At 38.4% G+C, this 20,523-nt stretch overlaps 1 protein-coding gene across 5 annotated transcripts in view; it reads right to left on the reverse strand.

The window, feature by feature from the left end:
- The window catches only part of CYRIB (CYFIP related Rac1 interactor B), a 97,282-nt gene that overhangs the window by 8,540 nt on the left and 68,219 nt on the right, over positions 1–20,523 (reverse strand). For 2 of the 5 annotated variants that reach the window (XM_064507870.1, XM_064507867.1), the window contains 3 exons: positions 9,104–9,186; positions 2,023–2,144; positions 166–271 (listed from right to left, as the gene is read on the reverse strand). In XM_064507870.1, the coding sequence (XP_064363940.1) occupies positions 166–271; positions 2,023–2,144; positions 9,104–9,176 (301 nt within the window). In that variant the 5' untranslated portion in view covers positions 9,177–9,186. Of the gene's footprint in view, positions 1–165; positions 272–2,022; positions 2,145–7,991; positions 8,075–9,103; positions 9,187–20,523 lie in introns of all 5 variants that reach the window. The other 3 variants (XM_064507868.1, XM_064507866.1, XM_064507869.1) reach the window with 2 other exon arrangements.

Here is a 20,523-nt window from a genome sequence, read left to right on the forward strand (position 1 = left end):
TAGATATATGATCTTAAGTTCAGTGTCTGAAAGAGATGTATAAAATAAGAGCTTTTATCTACTAACGAGTGGTAGACCTAGATGTGATCCATGTCTGAATATGCCTATTGTACTATCTAAAGGGGGGTGTGGAGGAAAGAGAGAAAATAACAGCACTCAACTTACCTAGCCTTTGAGAAAATTCATAGAATTTCTTTAGTTTGCCTACTAGTGGAACAACTGCACCCCATGCCTTCTCTTGCAGCTTCTCATCGCTGGGATGCTGTATTGCCTTAAATTAAAAAAAAAAAAAGGGGGGGGGGGTAAACGTATGCTTAGATTAATAACAACTGGGACTTTATTGAAAATCTACCTGGAACAATTATTTGAAGAACTAGAAAGAAAGAAAAGCATACATTCCCTCTATTGAGGGAGAAAAGAATCTCTAGTAATTGCAGTTCTACCTACTGAGATGTTTCCAGTTAAGAGGCAAAGCCTGCACTAACCCAAGCCTGTTCCAAAAGCTCTAAATACTCGTGTTGCACATAAGTATCTCGAAAACACCTTTGACAGAGGAAACAAAAAATTGCTGAAAATAAAGCTATTAAAAATAACAAAATTTATATAATCACATCTAATTAATTTAAACCAATGACTTTACTGGGGCATCTCTGAGCAAAACTGTTTAGTGATCAAAAAAGGCTAGTTCTAATATTAATATCTACAACCAATTTCTGAAATTGAGAAAAAAGATCAAACACATTCAGCTGTGAAATTTGGGCTAAATATTAAGGTAGGAATATTTAGGCACAACAACAACATCAAGCACCATCAAGACTCGGTGTATTCCAGAGCTCTGAGGTACAAATGACAAGACCGGGTAAGTCCCTAGACCTTTACAGTGAGCTTCCCAGAAAAATGAGGCCTTATTTTAAAACTCCACAGATTTTTAAGACAAACTAGACTAAACAGACTAATGACTTAACAACTCAATTTACTAAGAAAACGGAAATAAAAATGCTCATAATGATTCTCCTGTTGCAACTTCACACCTGTCCTTGCTTTCAGAATGTGTTTCAGTCAGCTCTGATCTGTGAGTTGCAGCACACTCCTTCCTCCCTGCCATGTCTACATGTCTGCTTCTTCTTCCTCCTCCTCCCAAGAGTGTCTCTCTCTTCTTCCTCCACGGGAGCTGCAGACTGTTGCTGTAACACACACTCCTGCCAGACCCTACAGACTCTGAATCTTCCTCTCCCTGAACACGCTCCTTCCTTGAAGGACAAATGAGCTATCTCCCCTCCTGAGGGTCTTGCATGACCCAGTTATGCTTCTTAAACTTCACATATGAATTCAACAGAGACAGACTGAAGAAAAACTCACAGTACTTATTAAAGCTGAATGACTATGAGCATCTAAAATTCATCCAGAGTGAGCAGAGGCTCATCCAGTATGACTTCTTAGTTAAGTGTAACCTTCTCACTTTAGGAGTCCCTGATACTGCATCTGAGGCAGAAGGGAAGGGGCTTATGAGAGGATTTGTTCCACCATTACCTGTAGGTAAAGGACCAGTGGAGTACTTTTAAACACATACTAAATAAAAGCCAATTAAGGGGGTATGAAAATAAAATGCCTTTTGTCTTAGGACTCACACACATTGGACTTCCCCAGTCATCATGCAAAACGATGGCCAGATTAGCCGGTATCAGACTGTAGTCACATCATGTTCTTTCCAAATCAGCCACTAACTCAAAAAGAGGTTGTTCAGCTTAGGCAGAAATGTAAGGAAAGACCCAAGGGTAACAACTCTATAAAAAGTTTGAGGAACAGCTTTTGCTATTACTATTACTCAAACAAGTGACATCTGTTTCTTTATTAAAAGGGAACATTCCAGAGTAGAGCTTCTCTCAAGATAGCAATTTGAATAGACAAAATGTTCTGCCACGACAGCTCCTGCAAGAGAAGTTACAACCCCGTGGTGCTGGGAAGGCATCACACAACGAGCAATCATCACAGGTTATGTAGAATCGTAACGTTCTGGCTCACCTCTCGGATTTCATGGCCAGCTCCTCTATATGACTGCAAATCTTCCAGTATTCCTTCTGCATCCTTTAATACTACATTCACCTGATTATAAATTTCCTTTTCAGATTCTGTAGGTTGGGCATCTAAACAGTAGAACATATTAAATATATATATATATATATTTTAACAAAAATATGGAGTTCAATAGGTACACCATCACCTACGGGAGAAATTCTTCATACAACTCATTAAGAATTTTCATTCTCTGAAGAGCTACTACAATACATGACGAACTCCAAGAAAGTAATTGCATTTTAGCAGTCTTTTAGCTTCATCTAATATTCCAAATATCCGCCTGGAATCTATCCTTCCTGACTTATTTAAAATTAGGTTAGGAAAGGAAATCCTGACAAATTTTGTTTTACAATTCTATCATATCATGATAGCCAATCCTCATCTTTAGCATGCAATCACAACTCCTTGGAAGAGACTTAGGTGAGTATTTGAAAAAACACACTCACTACAGATACACTAATCTTTACATGAGGCATTCATTTATATTTTTATACTAAAACCACTGCATTAAATTATTTTTCTTCTCCCTCTCCCTTGCCTCCCAATTTAAAGGGAATGGAGCTATATCTCTCTACTTCTAAGTATATTTAGTGCTCAAAACATGTTCTTTATTGCACTAATTGCAAAACCAGAGTTGAGAACAGAAAGATCTAGTATAAAAAAATTCTAAGCATATGTTGTCTCCCAGTTTTTCTATAATTTGCTATAGACTTCCCATAAGGATATTTGAACATTACTTAAGAAAGCTACACATACCTGTTTAAAGAACTGTCATTCACAAAAAAATGTTTTGAGGAAAAAAAAAATTGATCCAAGAAAAGGCTTTAACATGGAAAAATAATCACTTACACAAGTATCTCAGACCAGGTTTACCTGATAGGAGATCAATTCTTCCTTTAAAACCTTGATGGAAGCTATAAACTTAGTTCCTTTTAGACTGAGATAAAAGGAATTTAGTTAGGATAATGGCCATTACTGAAATGCTTACAAAAAAATTCTTCTCTGTTTACATGGGTAAAATAAGTTATGAAAAACATATTGGCAATTTTCCAGGCCAAAAGTCAGAGTATTAACAAAAAGCCCTTTTTCTACAGGGACAAAGTTATCTGTGGACAATTTATCCTCATGATTATGTGCAGTTTAAAGAGTCTGGAAAATGTCTTTTTAATAGAAGCACCTTTTTCACCATCCATATGTGCAACTCCCACTAAGGGGGATAGAAGATAGGCACATATTTTTTTAAAAAAAATCATAATATCCTAGTGTTACACACTAGAAAAACATTATGAAACAAAGCCTGCATTAGGAGAAAATAGAAGTTTCACATGCATTGCTTTTCTGGATTTTGCAGTAATGTGTTTTGCATAACACTATTTTTCAGGTTTAATGCATAGAGAGTGGGCATTATTAGCAAATATGCCTATATAGACCTTGTAACAGTTTAACTGAGGTATTTTGAGAACCATCAAGGATTATCTTTGGGTATGAAAAGCTTGTCGCTCCTTTTTAAAAAAAATAGGTAAGAGCACCACATTGATTAGGCATCGAGTAAAAGTGGCCAATGCTTTTTTAGATCATCACAGAAGTCACATTTATAATTTTGAAAGCTGCTGAAGACTGCTGTAAGAAATGAAGACAAAAAATGAGGGAAAATAGCAGACAGGTAAGCACCAGTTGACTGGCAGCAGTTCATGCACGAACATGAAATGCTATCGTGGAATACAGACTAAAACGTGAAGCTCTGTAGCATTCCAGATTGTGCTGTTAAATAATGCAATCAAGACTTGCCACTTGGATTGTCTCACGCTGAGCACATCTCTTGCCTATTTAATTTTTCAAGCCCTTTTTCCTTCACCCTCTCTAGTAAGCTGGGGTCATTTTTTCAAACACTGGGGGGACAGCAGAAGGGTCCATGAAAATCCCTCCTAGTACTCGATTTCAAAACCCACAAGCAAGCAAAACAGATATATTAGTACAATCTCCTGAGTTTAGAAATGAAAACCATCTTCCAGATACAAACTGTGGTGTGAATGGCTGGCTATGCAGGTCAACCCCTGATGGCCTGTTTTGCTTAGGATGTACTCAGCCAATTACTTTATTTCACTTCCCTAAAGTGTTTCTGGAAATCTGAAACAATGGTTTATACTCTTTTTTTTTTTTAATTATTATTATAAAAACTTCTAAATATGTCTGTTTTAAAATTCATTGCACATTCAGATTATTTCTTTTGGTATGAATTTCATTTTGGTGCACCTAATTCTCTTCAACTGAAGAAAGCTGTAAACCTGATTTGTCCCAACTAGTTCCTCTCCCATTTCTAATTCTATGTCTAGAAATGCAATAATGGTTACATTTTTATTTAGCAGAGATCTCAAATTAAGAGAGTAAACCTACATTTTTTTCTTCTTTTTTTTTAAACATTCTTTTTATGTTCACTTCACAATCCATCCAGGATGGGTTAGGATGGATTTATAAGACACAACGTAGAACACGTTCAAGCCTCGCTATGGCCTATGTGCTTCTCTGTGCTGGTTAGGGCACTGCACTCTTGAAGCCCAGAGATGGAGAAAAAGGGAATGGCTCCTCTTTCCAAGCTGTGGTGGAAGCTTGACTACATGGAGGTACATTCCCATATCCGTATTTATATGTGGATTCAGGCTACGGGACTTTCACAATTAGTGACTTTTAAGAGGAACTCACTTCCCTCAAAGTGTAGGGCAAGGAACAAGAAGGTGAGTTATACTTATGGGATTCGTTTTGACAACTGAGGAAAAGCAACTAGCAATGCCAGGCATCCAAACGGCAGGATGAAGAATGTATATGATTTCCGGGATTCCCCCCTGCCCCTTACACAAAGGCAAGTTCTTGTTACAACTTTAAGATAAGGTTTTGCATTTAGCTGGCAACATTTCCCATTAAAATAAATAAATAAAAACAAAACACAAAAAAAACCAAACAGCAAGCACAGCACAGCTGACACATTCAGAGGTTTGATACTGTTGCCAAGGGGGCTGACCCCCAGTTGTTTAGGGCAACTTTTCTGTATTTAAATCCAATAATAAAGGAAGGTGAAGGCTGAGGTTCCTTCAAGCAAGTGAGGAGTTTTCACTGTATCTCTTCTGTCTTTCAATGAATTTTAAATTGAATGGGAATGTGACTGCACTAGATGCAATACACATTTAGAGTTCCGAAAGCTCACATGATAATCTATTAAAGACAAAAGAGTAGACTTGAAACAATATACAAATGCTGTTACGTGAACTAAATGCTATGGAAGTAGGACAACACACTGCATGTTAGGAACACGTACATTTAGTGACGATTTTAAAAAAATCTGGCTAGCCTATAGACAAGGAGGGACAGAAATTTGGGGTTAAAAGTTTATACTGCACAGCAAACACTATTTAAACATTATTTTTCCCAGGGAAGAACACATCAAGTCATCTAAACTGGCTGGGACAGAGAAATTCCAGACCACTGCAGATTAAACAGTTTAAGTATCTTTAGCTTCATTACTATAAAGAATATTATCTTTGTGGCTGTTCTGAAATCTAGTCATGTTCTTTGGAGGTAATGCAGAATACTGCTAGCTTGAGATTACCACTGGCAACCGAAAGTCCTCTGCATTTTAGCTACTATTTATGTCTGTAAATTTGAAAAAGATTTGCACTGTGACAGTAACGCCACCAATGTTAATGCTGAGCTGCAAGTTTCCATGTTGTATGTGCCCAATTTTAATTTAATGACAATGTCCTTATAAAGGTGTGCGCTTTCCTCTGGTCACATTAAAGTGGTACTGTACAAACATTAGTAGAAAATTTAAGCCAACTATTTGCTTCAGCTAGCTAAGGTGAATGACTGAAGAAAACATAAGCTTAACCTGCATTATGGCAAGAAAAAGCCAACAGCCCTGTATAGCATTTATCAAAACACTTTTTGGAAGTATTCTGACAGTCACACAAAATCACTGGAATCTAACACCAAATAAATTATCTGAAAATCTTAAAAGCCCATTTAAAACATTTTCTAAATTCAGTGTCTGTATCCCTATAAAGCTTTATGGAGATTAGATTTTGGCTGTGTAAGGTATTGTGTGAGAAAGTCTGCCTGCTCACGCCAAAGTTCTATATGGATTTACAGAAGAGGAGACCTAAAATTGTATATTATTGGGCCAAGTATAACAGAGCATCGGCAAATTTGTTTTTAATATAGAGCTTATTCGCTCATCCACATAAAAACATAACACTGAGAATCACAAGATTAAGTGCCAAGTCTTGAAGAAAGATCTTGACTATGTCAAAGCCAAGATTCAGTCATGGCAAGCTATCTGAAACAAAGTAGAAAGAAGCATGGATACACAGTATAGCAGCGGAAACAAATGCAGGCCAGAGTTCAAAATGAATAGAGAACAGTCTAACAATTCAGCCATAATATAAGTCACTTCATTTGACTGCATATATAAACATTTCATGTCAGCAACCTGCTTACTCTCATGCCAAATCTTGTTCATGCTCAAAACATGCACTTTAAAACAAAATTGACAGCTACAGAATCAATATTTTTTTTAAAAAATAGCAACAATTATCATTGCAATTGATTTTAGAAGTATGCCTCTTGCATCCAGCTAACTTGAAGTTAATTTAGTCCTATTAAGTGGTCTGGTATTTGCAGACCAATTTAAGCTGGAGCTCTGCGACTCCAACACACTCCCATACCAGTTCTCCCCACTTCACTAAGTTTTATCTGTTCTGACAATATAATACGCAAGATATGAATTGTTTTTAAACAACAGTTTTTCTTTCTGATTTTTGAACGAGGAATTTGATCATCTTCCTTTCACAAATAATTTGCGCAGTATACCATGCCACTGTCTTGCAGCAACAATATAGTTGAAAAAGACAATTGACAGAATCAACAGCACAGAACAAAGGTTTAGAAATTTTATAACTTTAAATTTCATTAAAACATGAGCCTAATTCTCCACGCATTCTCTTTCCCATTAGAACTAATATAACCAATTGCCACAGTTTCACCAAACATAACTGAAAAAGAATTTGGAATTACAATGCATCTCAAATTATCCACGTCAATATAACTCATCTTTTTTGATATACTATTCCATTGCATTTTATTTCATAGGCAAAAAGCACTTGAACATTAGTTTTCTTATTTTATGCTTGCTGGTTTGCAGCTGGGTAAAGCAACAGCATATCCCAAAACAAAGTAATTAAACATGCATAGCAATAGCCAACAACACTTACCTGCCATTCTTAAGACTCTATTATACCATGCAACAAAAACAAAAGCAGAAATACTATATGTGAACCTTCCCAAACAGTTGGCATTGATCAGACAAGTTTCTCTTCTTTTCAAAAGCAACTTGGGCTATACACTCTCTGAGTGCCCCCCTTTAAGGAGGTATGAAGTTAACTGCCAAATTTCAATGCCAAATCAAATAAGGTTCACATATATACCTTTAACATGATGATGCTAGAGAGCTATGAATAGCTTTTGTGAGCCAGTAGGTATTTTCAGCATTATTCAGCACATAGTGGTACACTAGAGGTGCACAAAATAGAAATAGGTTTCATGTTCAGTCCTTAAAGATCCTTGTAATTTTAGCAGGTCTTCAGTAATTCAAATTCTTTTTGAAGTTCTTTGGCTTAAAATGAGAACCACATCAGACTCTAAGTTAAATGTAATCTGGAAGCCCTCCCTGAAACAAAGATTTTACATTTTTAGGAACTGCAATTATTTTAAAACAGATTATTTTCTACAAGTGTTCACTGAACTATTCATAGCTCAGGCATGCAAAGCTGTTAGAAGGATGGCAAAGTGAAAACATACATTTAGTACGTGACAAATGCAGTCTACTGCAGGCAAAGAGTAATAGATATATAAAATCATCTTCTCACTTTCAAAATCAAGGAAAAAATTTGGCCCCTGCTCAAGGTCTGTGCATGTCAAAACTTTAAGAAGGTTCCCCATGTTAAGGTACCTGCCAAGACAAGAATGAGAGAAAAGAAAATATCCCTTTATAAGAAGGAACAGCCCAAATCTAGTTGAATGAAGTGGTGGCGGGGGGCAACCAAAGAGTTCCATCAGGCATGGACCCGTCCTCCAGGCTCCCGCTACGATGCGCAACGGCGGAGGGTCACCCCCACCTCGAGGACGTACAGCTGGCGATCCTAGAGATGCAATGCAGCTCTCCTGCAAGAAGTGACCTACGTCACCAGTGTCTTCACAGCCTCCCCTCTGAGCAAGGGGCAGAACTCCAGCTGCAGGCCTTGGAAGTGACCAATTCTGTCCTGGTACACTGCTAGCACCAGTGTCCTGAGCAGCAGTACCACACTGAGGGCTAAGCACCCTATTTGCAAGCACTGACATGATAGCCATGCTACAGATTTTTACCTGATGGGACAACAGAGGTAAAGAGCTTTAATTTTTTCAACCCTGGTAATTTTGTCAGAAGGCCATTATAGAAAGCAGTATCAGTATGCAGCATCTCAATGTGCAGAAAATGCTAACGTAGGTATGCCACAGATCTTTTACACAAGGTGCCTAAAACATTTGTGAAGCTCAGTCACAATTCCTTTTTGGACTTTTGGATGTAAAAATACACATTAAGTGCACCATGAACGAACAAACCAGCATCTGGCATGATTTAGTACGCACTCTCATGTAAGACGCTATTACAGTGAACAACTGCTCAGCACAGATCACTATGGCATACTGACAGAATTTTTTGTTTTATGATTACTTGATTTGCAGGCAGATGAACAGACATCACTGACCACAGAGACCCAAAATGACTAAGCACGAGAAAATAAAATTTACACAGTAGCATGATGGTGGCTTGGCTACTACTGGAGAAAAGAAAAAAAAAAAAATCAAAAAAACCCACATGCAACCCTTTTTCAAATTGCAGATTTGCAACTGAGTCCCCCTAGCCTTCACTGCAGCAGGTATAAGCAAACCTATTGTTACCATTTTAAATGCACCAGCTGTGAAGGGCTAAAAGACTTACTTTCAAAATCCAAGAAAAAATGTGCTGCATTGTGGTCTATGTCCCTGGTTAGCACCTTAATGAGATTACCCATGCCAGCAAACCTAAAAATAAAAATGGCAAAATAATTTAGTTCCAATAATCATTTCCTATTTTAAGTACACGCCTGAGGCTCAGCTGGAGCAGGGCTCCCATCCAGTTTTGCACATGGCAGATCCATCACCTTGTGGTGGGAAGTAGTAAATGTGCACGTCACAGTGCATTTCCTCTCCCCTTCTTCTGAAGGAGGAGCAATTATTGAAAAATGAAGAGTAATAGCTTTCACAAAAATAAACTTTTGGATTACTGTTTCCTTTTCATCTGCAGTTTAATACAATTAAAGAATTATGGTTATTTATGATGACTGAGTAATTGTTTTGTGTAGCTGCAGCAACCCACAGCCAATAAAATCACTACTGCTTGGGACTAGAGCCACCTCAAATGAGACTGGTTTTATTATAAACCTGATTTTGAACATCTTTCCATAATCCAAAACAAATATAATTTCAGAAAGCCTCTTAGAAGCAGTCATCTGTGGCCAATGAACAGTTTTTCCATCAAATCAGGCAAAATGACAAGCCAAATGCAAGTTAGACTTTTCCAAAAACAGGAGATAATCAAGTTTCAACAGTTCTTCTTATGTTTGTTGTCATATCCTAGCTAAAAGAAAAGCGGAAGAAAAATTAAATAGTGATTAATCTAGTTCAGATAAATTCACAAAACAGTTTCAAACATTACCCAAGTTTCAGGACTCAGTATCTTCAGCAGGACTAAGAAAAAAGCATTTCATGAAAAGTCAGCCTTTTCAAAGACCCTCCCATGTTTTGGAGACTTCAAGATGCTGAAAACATACTTTAAGAACCACGACCCTGAAGTATCAGTAGGCCAGCGGATGCTGCAGCAAGACAAACTCAAGATACTAACTTGCAGAACTACCCCCTTTCAATGTCTTCCCTAAAAATCAGTTTTCCTGTTTCAAATTAGTGCAACTCTACCAGCCTACCAGGGGCTGCTCTTCTGTTTTCTGCGTTCACTTAAGAGCGATGTTTATCTGGAGGGAGGTAGGATGATGCTAAGAATCATGATGAATTTATTCCATGTCAAGAAAACTGAAGCAATGTAAAGTCAGAAATCATTTTGGCAAATTAAGTTTTCAGATCCTGTGCTGCCTGATTTTTGAATTCCTTAAAATATGCAACTGGTATATCTGGGAATAGTAAACCAAGAACAGCAAGTCATTTGGTTTTTGGGATGCACAAGATCTGGCAAAAACACACACAACCAACAAAAACTAGAGACGGAATGGGGAATTAATCCCAGATTTTTGAAAATTACTCAGCAACAAGTTAGGAACATTAGTCTTAGCTCCACCAACAGTTAAAGAGTAACTGAATAAGAGATAAAACCCTAAATTTTTACAGAAGCAATTTTGAGTGTAATACAACTGATCACAGTGGATTCTGCAAATAAAAACTTATCACTATGCGTACACTTGCTTATTTGGGCATTAAACTTTCCCCTTTAAACACCACAAAATGTAAGTCTTGCTTCCCAAGCACGTTATCTTAGCTCACTGGGAAGTCAGAGCAGATCTCCTAGCCTGTGAGAAACACCCACTATTTATGGATGTTTCAAATTAGGATCTCCAGTTTAGACTCTTGTCTTAAAAATGAACCCATCGAAACCTCCAAGGAGGTAGCGTTTTCCATAGCATTCATTCGTTTGCACAGCTTACTGAACTCCTCAAGCGTTACACGCGTGCCAACACTGTGCAAACTAGCAATAGCAGAGAACTCCTATTTGCTGTCTCACAAGCATATTCCACAACACGGGACACAGTCCCTTAGCCCCATCCACAACAACGAAGACATTCATCATCTGGAAAATGCTCAAGTAAACAGGCGTTCTTAAACAAATTCTTTCAACGGGGCAATAAAAAGGCAGAAGAACAAGTTGCCTAACACCAATTAAAGTCTGCACAGAGCCAGATTTAAAAATCAAATCCCAATCTCAGACCAGTATCTTAAGCATATCAATTCTAATGTTAACAAGCAAGTTGAAAAATAAAAGCAAATGGCGTTAAATGCCTAAAGAGAACTTTAACAGTATGTGAAGTTACTGACACATTTGCTCTGCAGCTGCATCATCCCCTTCTCCAAAAATAAATATATTTTCAGGCCCTCATGTGAATGCCTCTTGTAGCTGTGCCTTTGTTTTGACCAGTTTCATAACAGTCTACAGGGTCATGCAAGTGGTTTAAATATTTTTAAGGTGAGTTTACAGAAGTGCAGTTAGTAACTGCAGAATTGAATCCCTACTGCTTCCTAGAAAGAGTAAATGAGGTGAGGACTCAGTTTTGTAATACAAATACCTTCTTACAAACTTTCATCTCCTAGAAAAGTTTTCTAGTATCAATAGAAGGTTTCTTTTGGGAGAGTGCTGTTAACAAATAGTAAAGCACAATAAAAGGTTTGACACTATTGCAAAACAGTAAATATGCAACAGGTCCAAACAGAAGATGCAACTGACCCAGCGTTACCAGTTGAGCGAACTCCCTCTTTCCGAAAAGGAGACAAATTGGAGAAGGAATTAACTCAATTATGACAGCAAAAACAAAAGGACATGTGATGCAGGGATACATTTCAATTTAAATGAATACAGAGTTGTATGTTCACTTCTTAGTAATAAAGTTTGTGACAGACTTTTTTCTTTGTGTATTAAGCATACCGAAAAAAATCTTGACAACCACAATTCCTTTTAAGAGATCACTTTTGCTTTCTTGGTGGCAAAACTTTCGCTACTTGGACAGTTTTTATTAAGTAAATGGAAGTCTGACAGAAGCTGGACAGGCACAATGCTATTTTATGAAGATGAATTCTAATAGTTACTCATGGATCTCGAGGCGTTTTCCAGCTTTGCGTTCTGATCTCCTGAATTTGCAAGGGGCTGTTTGCCCAGCTATGGAATTACCAGGTTAGAATCAGAAAGTGGAGAAGCCATAACAGAGGCTGGACAGTTTGTAGTAATATCAGACCTATTTCAGGCAGGAAGAACAAATAACAGTCATAGATTACTTCAACTTTGGAGTCATCCGGCAAATCAAGAAAATCATACAGTTTGACTGCAAACACAAACTGTAGCACCTGGGATTATTTTCCGGGTTGTGTCTTTCTTGAAGGATCTTTACTAAATCAAATCTTACATTTTGTATCTGTGCAAGAGTTAACAGCAATCAGTTGTTTGCACAGTTACACACTTGTGTCAACTCCGAAGCCTACTGCCACACCACTGCAGTTGCAGATGGTTTCAGAAATCATGCAGGGGTCTCACAGAACGGTTATAAGGACTCAAGGCAGTTCTTGCAGAAGAAAGGCAGTTCAGGAGGGCTCCTTTAGCATGCAGTACCCATGATCACAACCCGCCACGAGGAAGGGCAAAACATACAAGTTTCACAGGCTTCTTAGTTCTCAGAAAAATGAACATTAAATACCTCCTAGAAGGAAGACCCTTGTCGGTAATCTCCTGTGGACTGGATAGATGGCTATGCAGACATGCTTATGTGCTATTTCACCATTATCACTACTATTTTGTATCCTAGATAGAACTCTGTATGTGTTAATCCTCATCTTTAAGATTCCATGGGGACTTCACCACGCAAAGTTTGTTACCAGTGTTTCCTCGCCCTTTATTCCCAAGAGACCTCCCAACTCTTACTCCACAGAGTGAGAGTTAAGTTCATACAAGCAGAGCTGCTAGAGACAGGGCGGAGAAAGTGCGAGTTAAAAGAGAGACTGCTATGTCAGCACAGTAACTGGATGAATCCCTGTACGGAGCAAGCTAGCTTAGCGATAGTCTCCAGCTCCTGATGACCTCCAACCCAGGCTCCTGACAGAGCCAGGGTTACCATGGATTCTTGTTCTGCTGTGCTCAAAATACATGAAAGGGATGATCACTGCTGGCTTTAAGAGTAGAGGAAGAGAGGAAAGGCATCCTCTTCATGATGAGATGATGACAATCTGCAGGTAGTAAAAAGTAATAGTTCACAAGTGGACTAGTCACAGTCATCTTTGGGGAGCCTCTTCTGCTATCTGATGCTCTGTAAAAAATATCATCAGCACAGAATATTTTGGTAGTTTTATAAAGATGTATCTTGGTAATTAATCACCATGGTTGCATTCCCAGTTAGTACTGGTCTATCAAACATTCTTCCAACTTCCCCGAAGGTCCACATCTTCAGCTGAAATAAGCAGTATTATCCTTTTCTAAAAAAAAAAAAAAAAAAAAAAAAAAAAAAAAAAAAAGTTCCACTCAATTAGCTCTGACATCGAACTGTCAGTGTCTACTTAAGGACGCCTTCCGGTGGTAACAGTGTCCTTCTTGAGCACAGAGCCATAGTCAGCCACCTCCAATTCAAGAAAGATTTAATTGCCTGTGTAAAGGCCAAAGACAATATAAAGCTACTACCACTGACTGCATTTTCTATCATGCAGTTTGACTTTGTCCCAGAGCTGAATCATCACTTGCTGAGTCGGCATTCACTGAAGATGACTCTCTTGGGTGGTTAGACCTTCTGATCCACAATTGTTCAAGTGCAACTGGAACAAAATCCACACTGAAATTACAGTCCTTACCAAGAAGAATTTTGCATATTGCAATCACAAAATCAAAACTATTCATGTGCCTGGTCGTAAGTACAGTTTAGGCCACTACCTACTTGATCTTCCATAACTTCAGAGCCTCCATCTCTGTCCAATTTTGTTTGGTATTCTCACTCAGAAAGAGAGAGCACGGTACTTGCAACACTTTAAAACTGGCAAATATTTTTCCCCCAGGGAGGTTTCATTGATTTCAAGATTTTTACAGTACAGCTTTCAAAGGTAAAGTGACAGTGCAAGGCATTCAGTAAACACACTTTTGAACATGAAAGTTTTTGTTGCCATGAATCCATCATGATAAAGTCAGAGCACTGGAAAAAATGTATATATTATTAGCCTCTGTCCAAAAACTGATACCCCTGTGAAGCTGCCCAGAATCCCTCCCGACATACTCTATATACTAGCACAATACTCGGCTCACGTGCAGCAAGTTGTGGGAAATGGAAGGGCTAGCCAAGAACACGCTTTCAAACTTGACCTACTTGCGCAGAGTAAGGCATACGGAATGCCACATTTGATTACAATGATCTGGCCCATTACAGCCTTATGGGGTTGTATGATGTTGCATGCGGTGTCATGATCAGACAAGCGGAAAGCAAAGGCATATTTTCAAAACAAATCTTGCACGCATGCCCTTCATGCTGAAAACATCCCTGACACATTTCCATTTTTTTTCCTAAGCTAAGCCCAGAGGAAATTTAATAGAAATACATGATGCAACTAAATTCAACCAAGCAAAGACACTTCCCCCTCTCTCACCTGAAAGAGGAAATGATTTTGTTTGCAACTGGTGAACAGCTGGAAAAATTACTCTTGCTGAAAGATGAAATACTAGCCAGACATTTGAAAGTGGCACATTTTGAATTTTGCTTCATTCTATTGGAGGAATAGCATGCTTTCAGACTAGTAAAAAACAGCAGATGTAGTAAAAAATGAGTAGATGTATGAAATTTGTTTTTAATCTTTAAGAAGTGCCTGCCTAAAGAAAGTATGAGTTCACCTTTTAGAAGGGTGTACAACATTCCCGTGACTACTTTTAATGAAGCTCAAGACAGCTTGAACAGGAACATCCAGAGTGTGCAGACTGTGCTCCATTAAAAACTCCCATCTAAGTTTTGGAGGCAATTCAGCATGATACTACAAACAAAGCACACACAATTAAAGAGCAAACATTTTCTGGGGTGGAGCGGGGTTGCATTTTTGTTTTTTTTATTGGTTAGATATGTGTGGCACAAACCTCTCATCCAGAGAGATTCTGGTAACACGATATTTTGTTAGCGAAAAAGAACATAAACCCCTACATAAACAGAAACCTAGCTGCAAGTCCCTCTATAATGTTTTTCTGGCACGATAGCCTTATCAGCCTGGCAACTGTTTCAAGGCTTACTGACCATTTTCTGCCTACAGTATCTTGCAATGAACAGAAAAAAAGACAGCGAAGAAGCGGCTGCCCACATTAGCTGAACCAAAGGAAGCCCTTAGCAACACACGGTACCACAAAGCAGACCACCTATTGGATTGAGAGCCGCTTTCCTTCCCCAAGAAACAGCTAAGCTTCACAGCCAGTGACAGTTTTCTGTGCTCAACCTTAAAAGCTGGAAGCTGCAGAGACAGAAATAGGCTTGTGAACGACACTGCAGGAATTACTCCTTTCAAAAAGTCTTAATATTTTCCTTGGACCAAAACATGTTTTCCCTGCAGTCTATTTCTCTTCTGACCAGTGTCCAAGAATTGTGGATACCCTCTGAAATATTCTAATCCCCACCACTGATATTACTAACAGGGCTGAAAGTGATTACAGATATGAAGTTAAATCAAGTCAAAAAAGTAATAAAACACATTGGTCAGACAAGAAATAATTCTTGAAATAATAGTTTAAAAAAAAAAAAGTTATCATCACTCAGTCTTGGAAAAGAGACCAACACATGAAAATTCTAAGTTTTACATTCAGGAATGAGAAGCCTGGTGCTACCAGCTTAAAACAAGCTACATTTGGATAAGTTGGTCTCATTTTCAGAAGTGACATTAGCGACAGTAACGTTATTAAAATAAAATGCATTGACTTGTATACTAACACTCAAATCTAACTCGTATTCTGAATTAAATGAATATAGGAAGCACCACAGTCATCACTTCTACATAACACATACAATTTCATTCATTACTAGACAATTTGTTCTAGCAAATTTAAGATCTCATCAGTTCGTGTGTCCACTTTTAAAGCACACTTCACTTCCTAAACCTATGCAAAGATCTAGCTGCGTACTGTTTTCCACTACTGACATCTAGTGGTTACTCTTCCACATGCCACTAATTACAAATAATTCACCATAATTTCTTCCCCTGAAGAATAAAAATACACAAGCAAAAATATACCACTGAATTCCAGGCGTTTAAATCAGCAGTATCTTACCTCAATAATGGAAAAGGTTTATACTGCCACACAGAAAATATTTTTGTATCTAAAAGTAAGTATTCAGGTTACTCAGTACAAGTACTCGGTAAAAACTATGTAATGCCACCTCTATTGATGTCAGTGTTTTGGCTAAACTCACTTTGATACAACTGACTGTTTCAGCTGAAACTGAAGTTTCTTTTTTTGTGCGTGTGATCACTCAAATCTCCTTTCTGAGGAAAGCTATGGGTTCAAAACCTGTCATATCAGGAAGAGAGTGCTCTGCCAGGCACATGGTCTAGTGAAGAAAAGGCTCACACCCCTGAAACCAGCACTGTGAAGTCTGCTCGGTGTTCATTCATTCCATTTTCCATGTTAAGGAAATGAAAGAAAAGACATTAAAGAATCCACCATTCCTCTCGAAGAAACGGTCTTAAAGCCTTGGTGATCTGGGACCACTTTAGTGGCACAGCTAACACTGAATAACTTATGTGATATGGGTTATGATAAAATACCTAAGTATGTCCACACAAGCCCGGAATAAAATTTTGTTTGGGTATGGAAGGATTACTCTGTTTTTAAAAACAGAACTTCAATTGAAAAGGGAAAAGATTGGCCCCTGGAAATCTGCTCCGATTCACCCTTCAACAAGTAACCGTGCACAGCTCTTCCAAGAGTGAGTTTGGGACTCAAATCATTAGGTATACCTCTTTTAACAGGAGGCAAGCTCAACGTGCTTTCTATCTGAATTCTGAATAATGCTTTGTATTTAATTCAATTAAATTGCAACTGTCAGAAAACTACTTTTAGTTCAGGGACACTTGCACTCTAACACAATTTCTACTCCTATTTGAAATCTGGACGTCTTAAGCCCTTGCAATGCTGCAGCTCTTCCAATAGAGGTCACCAGCTTACAACTTGATCTTCCAGACAACCCCAAGCTCCTAGCAAACCCTCCCTACTACCTCACCGCCTTGCAAGCCTGACAGCAGGCAACTTCCTCCCAGCCCAAACACTGCATTTAACCAACTGTGACACGATCATGGAAACAGACTGGTAGATCTGTCTTCTCTTTAAAGCAAGCTGAGACTGTTGCATTTCCATCAGCTTGGGGTGGGGGGAACACATCCAGAAAGGGAACATAAAGATCCAAAAAAATACAACATTTAACAGGGAAAAAAACCACAAGTCAGAGTCATTGAGAATAATACTGCACATTCCCATGGCTGTTTAGTACTTTATATGACAGAGGCACGATTTCAGCCTGGATCTCGGTTGAGGCTGGTCATTCCTCAACTCAGTGTTAAGAGTTCAGTAAGGCACATTACGTTCGAGTGTTTAAAGGGCACTTTCGCAGCAAGATGTCCCTGTTTTATAATTGCAGCAGCTAAATTTCGAGGAAAAAAAAAATGAAGGGTTACAGATTGCTTTTTTGTTACATTACAAAAATACTTAGTCTACAGAAGGAAGATACACCTATTAAAACTGTGGTATACCACCACATTCCTAAGAAAGTTCCGTATCTCAAGGATGTCAGTCTGATTTATCAGCTGTCAAGTTTCTCTCCCAGAAAAACCTAAACCAACTTGTGATAAGTTCTCCTCCTGCCAGTTCTTCCAACTCAACCTAAAAAGTGCAAGTCTTATCTAAATACTGTCTAGAAAAAAATATTTTAAATCCCTAACTTCACTACAGAATAAAGCTCTTTCTTCTACAAGCCTGGTTTTATTTGGAAATTTGGAAAAGCTTTTTTTTTTCTTCTTCAAAATAGCTAAATTCTCATCTATATGAACCAGACTCCTATATGCTTCAGTCATTAAGCTGGACAACGTTCCACTGAGGCTCTCACAAACTGCCTGGCAATACTGCCATCGAATGCACTCGTACAAGAAGTGCAATTATCTGCACTGTTCTTAAATAATATCACATGAAACCTTTTGTTTTGGGCTGGCTCCTAACGGCTGCACCCCTTTACTGCCTTGGCTCCTCTGCACTCCTATACTAACAACGTTCTGACATGTTATCTAGTCATCAAGTTGATGGATGTAAAGATCACATTTACATTTTCTATCTCAAAGGATTTTTTCAGCATGTCAGTCCTGAAACATTTGTGCGTATTACCCTGATGCTGCCGCATCTGAGAACTCGCTTCAGTGACACACCAGCTCTGAATGCCCCGGGAGGGAAGGAAGTGCTATGGCCTTGCAGATCACATCCCTGGAAGGGCTGACTTCGGCATTTCAGGAAAGCTTGCTGAACACCCTGCAGAGTTTTCTCTTTCCAGTACACCAGTTGGATGAAGTGAGTTTGCAGAATGTAGAAAGCTAATGAAACACATCAAGTTACTGATGGTACAATACATGACGGCTAGCAAGATGATATTCCTTTCCATCCCATCTGTTTCCAAAAGCAGTAACAAAACTGGATAGGCATTAGGCTAGGGGAGGAAAAAAAAAAATCTGTTTCTACATGGTTGGTTGTTCTTTAAAATTTCTCAAGATTTCTTGCAAGATGAAGAGTCTGCAGCAGTCTGACATTTTCAGTTAGTTCTTCAGACACCCTCATGAGGCATAGTATCAACTACTTTTGAGTCCAGACAGATTTTCTTGTTAGAAAGCAAGCATAAAGAGAGACATTGGTCTAGCATCCTCTAGCTAAATCTTATTATCTTTCATCTTATTTTCTACCCCCCTCCCACTCCAAATTTTCCTTTAATCTTAAGATGAAACTATGGTTGTCCCATAAATATGAGACATAAGATAATTTATTTTCATCCACCTATTAAAGATACAGAGGAATGTTTACTATTTTCCAGTCGTATTATGCTACTGATCCGATGGGACTGTAAGGTGCAAGTATGGACAATTTTTATGGAGAATTGCGGTTCTGTGCACCTCTTGGGATTCTGGAAGTCCATCCAGCCTCGGGGACGAAGAACTGTGCTCTGATTTGCAGGTCGGACTGGAGGGGGCCTAAAGTCTCTAAACCGCTAGTTATTTTATAGGAGACTGACAGGTTTAGCTACAAGAATGCTGATAGGACTAACTTCTTAGCAGGAGACCATACATAAAAACCACTATTCCAATGCTATTTCTGAAAAACACAGCCACTGAAGTGCATTTAGCTAAACAAATTATTAGGTAATAGTGATCCAGCTGATTATCTATGTGGATTCTTAAATGCCTTTTGTCAAAGTTACCCAAGAAGCCTTTTAAAGGAAACTAAGAGCAACCACAGCATAAGAAGGAAGATTCCTGAATAAACAGTTAAAAGGACAGAAACAGAGGAAAGGAGTAAATGATCGGTTCTCACAACAGAGGGAAACCACTGGTGGAGTTTTGCAGGGATGCTGTTCAACATATTGAGAGATGACCTAGGAAGGCCCTGAGCAGCACGACGAGAATATCTGCTGTGATGTTGTTATTCAGGATAGTGAGCATAAAGGGAGGCAGGAGAACTGCAGAAGAATCTTTGAGGACTAACACGGCTTGACAATAAAATTTAAATGTAGGGAACTGTAAGGTGATGAATCAGGGAAAAAACAATCCTAACTTCACACCAAAGATTATAGGTTCCAAGCCAGCCATTACAATTCTGGGAAAAGATCTTTGTCTCTTGTTAGTTTTAGCTCAGGTTTGCATGTAATTATGCTCATTAACAGCTAATTCAGTGATTCAGTTTTGAACCACTGGTTTACACAAGGAAATTGTGGTCCCTTCATCTCAAAAAGGATATGGAAGAACTGGAAGAAGTTCAGAGAAGCACAACATAGATGATCAAAGATCTGGAACAACTTCCACATGTGGAACAACTTAGTTGTCTTGGACTACTCATTTGAAAGATTTCCGAGGTGAGGAGAATATGACAAAGAGCTATAAAATCGTAAGTGACAGAGCGTGCATAAACAACAAAAAGTAGACTCCTAACAAGAACTACTGGCACTGAACAAAACTAGAAGGAATCACACAGACTGAAGAATAACAAAGAGGAGATAGCTCTTTATGCAATAGATTAGTGCAATGCACTGAAAAAAGATGCGAGAAGTCTGCAGCAGTTCTAGGGAAGAAGAGATAAGTATGAGGAAGAGAAAGCTACTAAAGAATACCAAATACATATAATAATCTCATCTGGATCAGAAAAATACTTGAGCTGAAAATATTTCTGTACTAGAAACACTAATACAGGCTCTCCCTGTTCCTGTTCTTCCCTAGGCATGTGCTTAAGGCCAGTGTTTGAAGGTTTGAGTTTTGTCACATTTTAAGCTTTTTCCAAGTTTTAACTTTATTCAGAAAGTGACAATTATTTCAGTTTTTCCTCATTCTTCAAAGCTTTTTGATTAAAGTTTTCCACAG

The sequence above is a fragment of the Dromaius novaehollandiae genome, chromosome 2 (assembly GCF_036370855.1).
Source record: "Dromaius novaehollandiae isolate bDroNov1 chromosome 2, bDroNov1.hap1, whole genome shotgun sequence".
NCBI lineage: Eukaryota > Metazoa > Chordata > Aves > Casuariiformes > Dromaiidae > Dromaius > Dromaius novaehollandiae.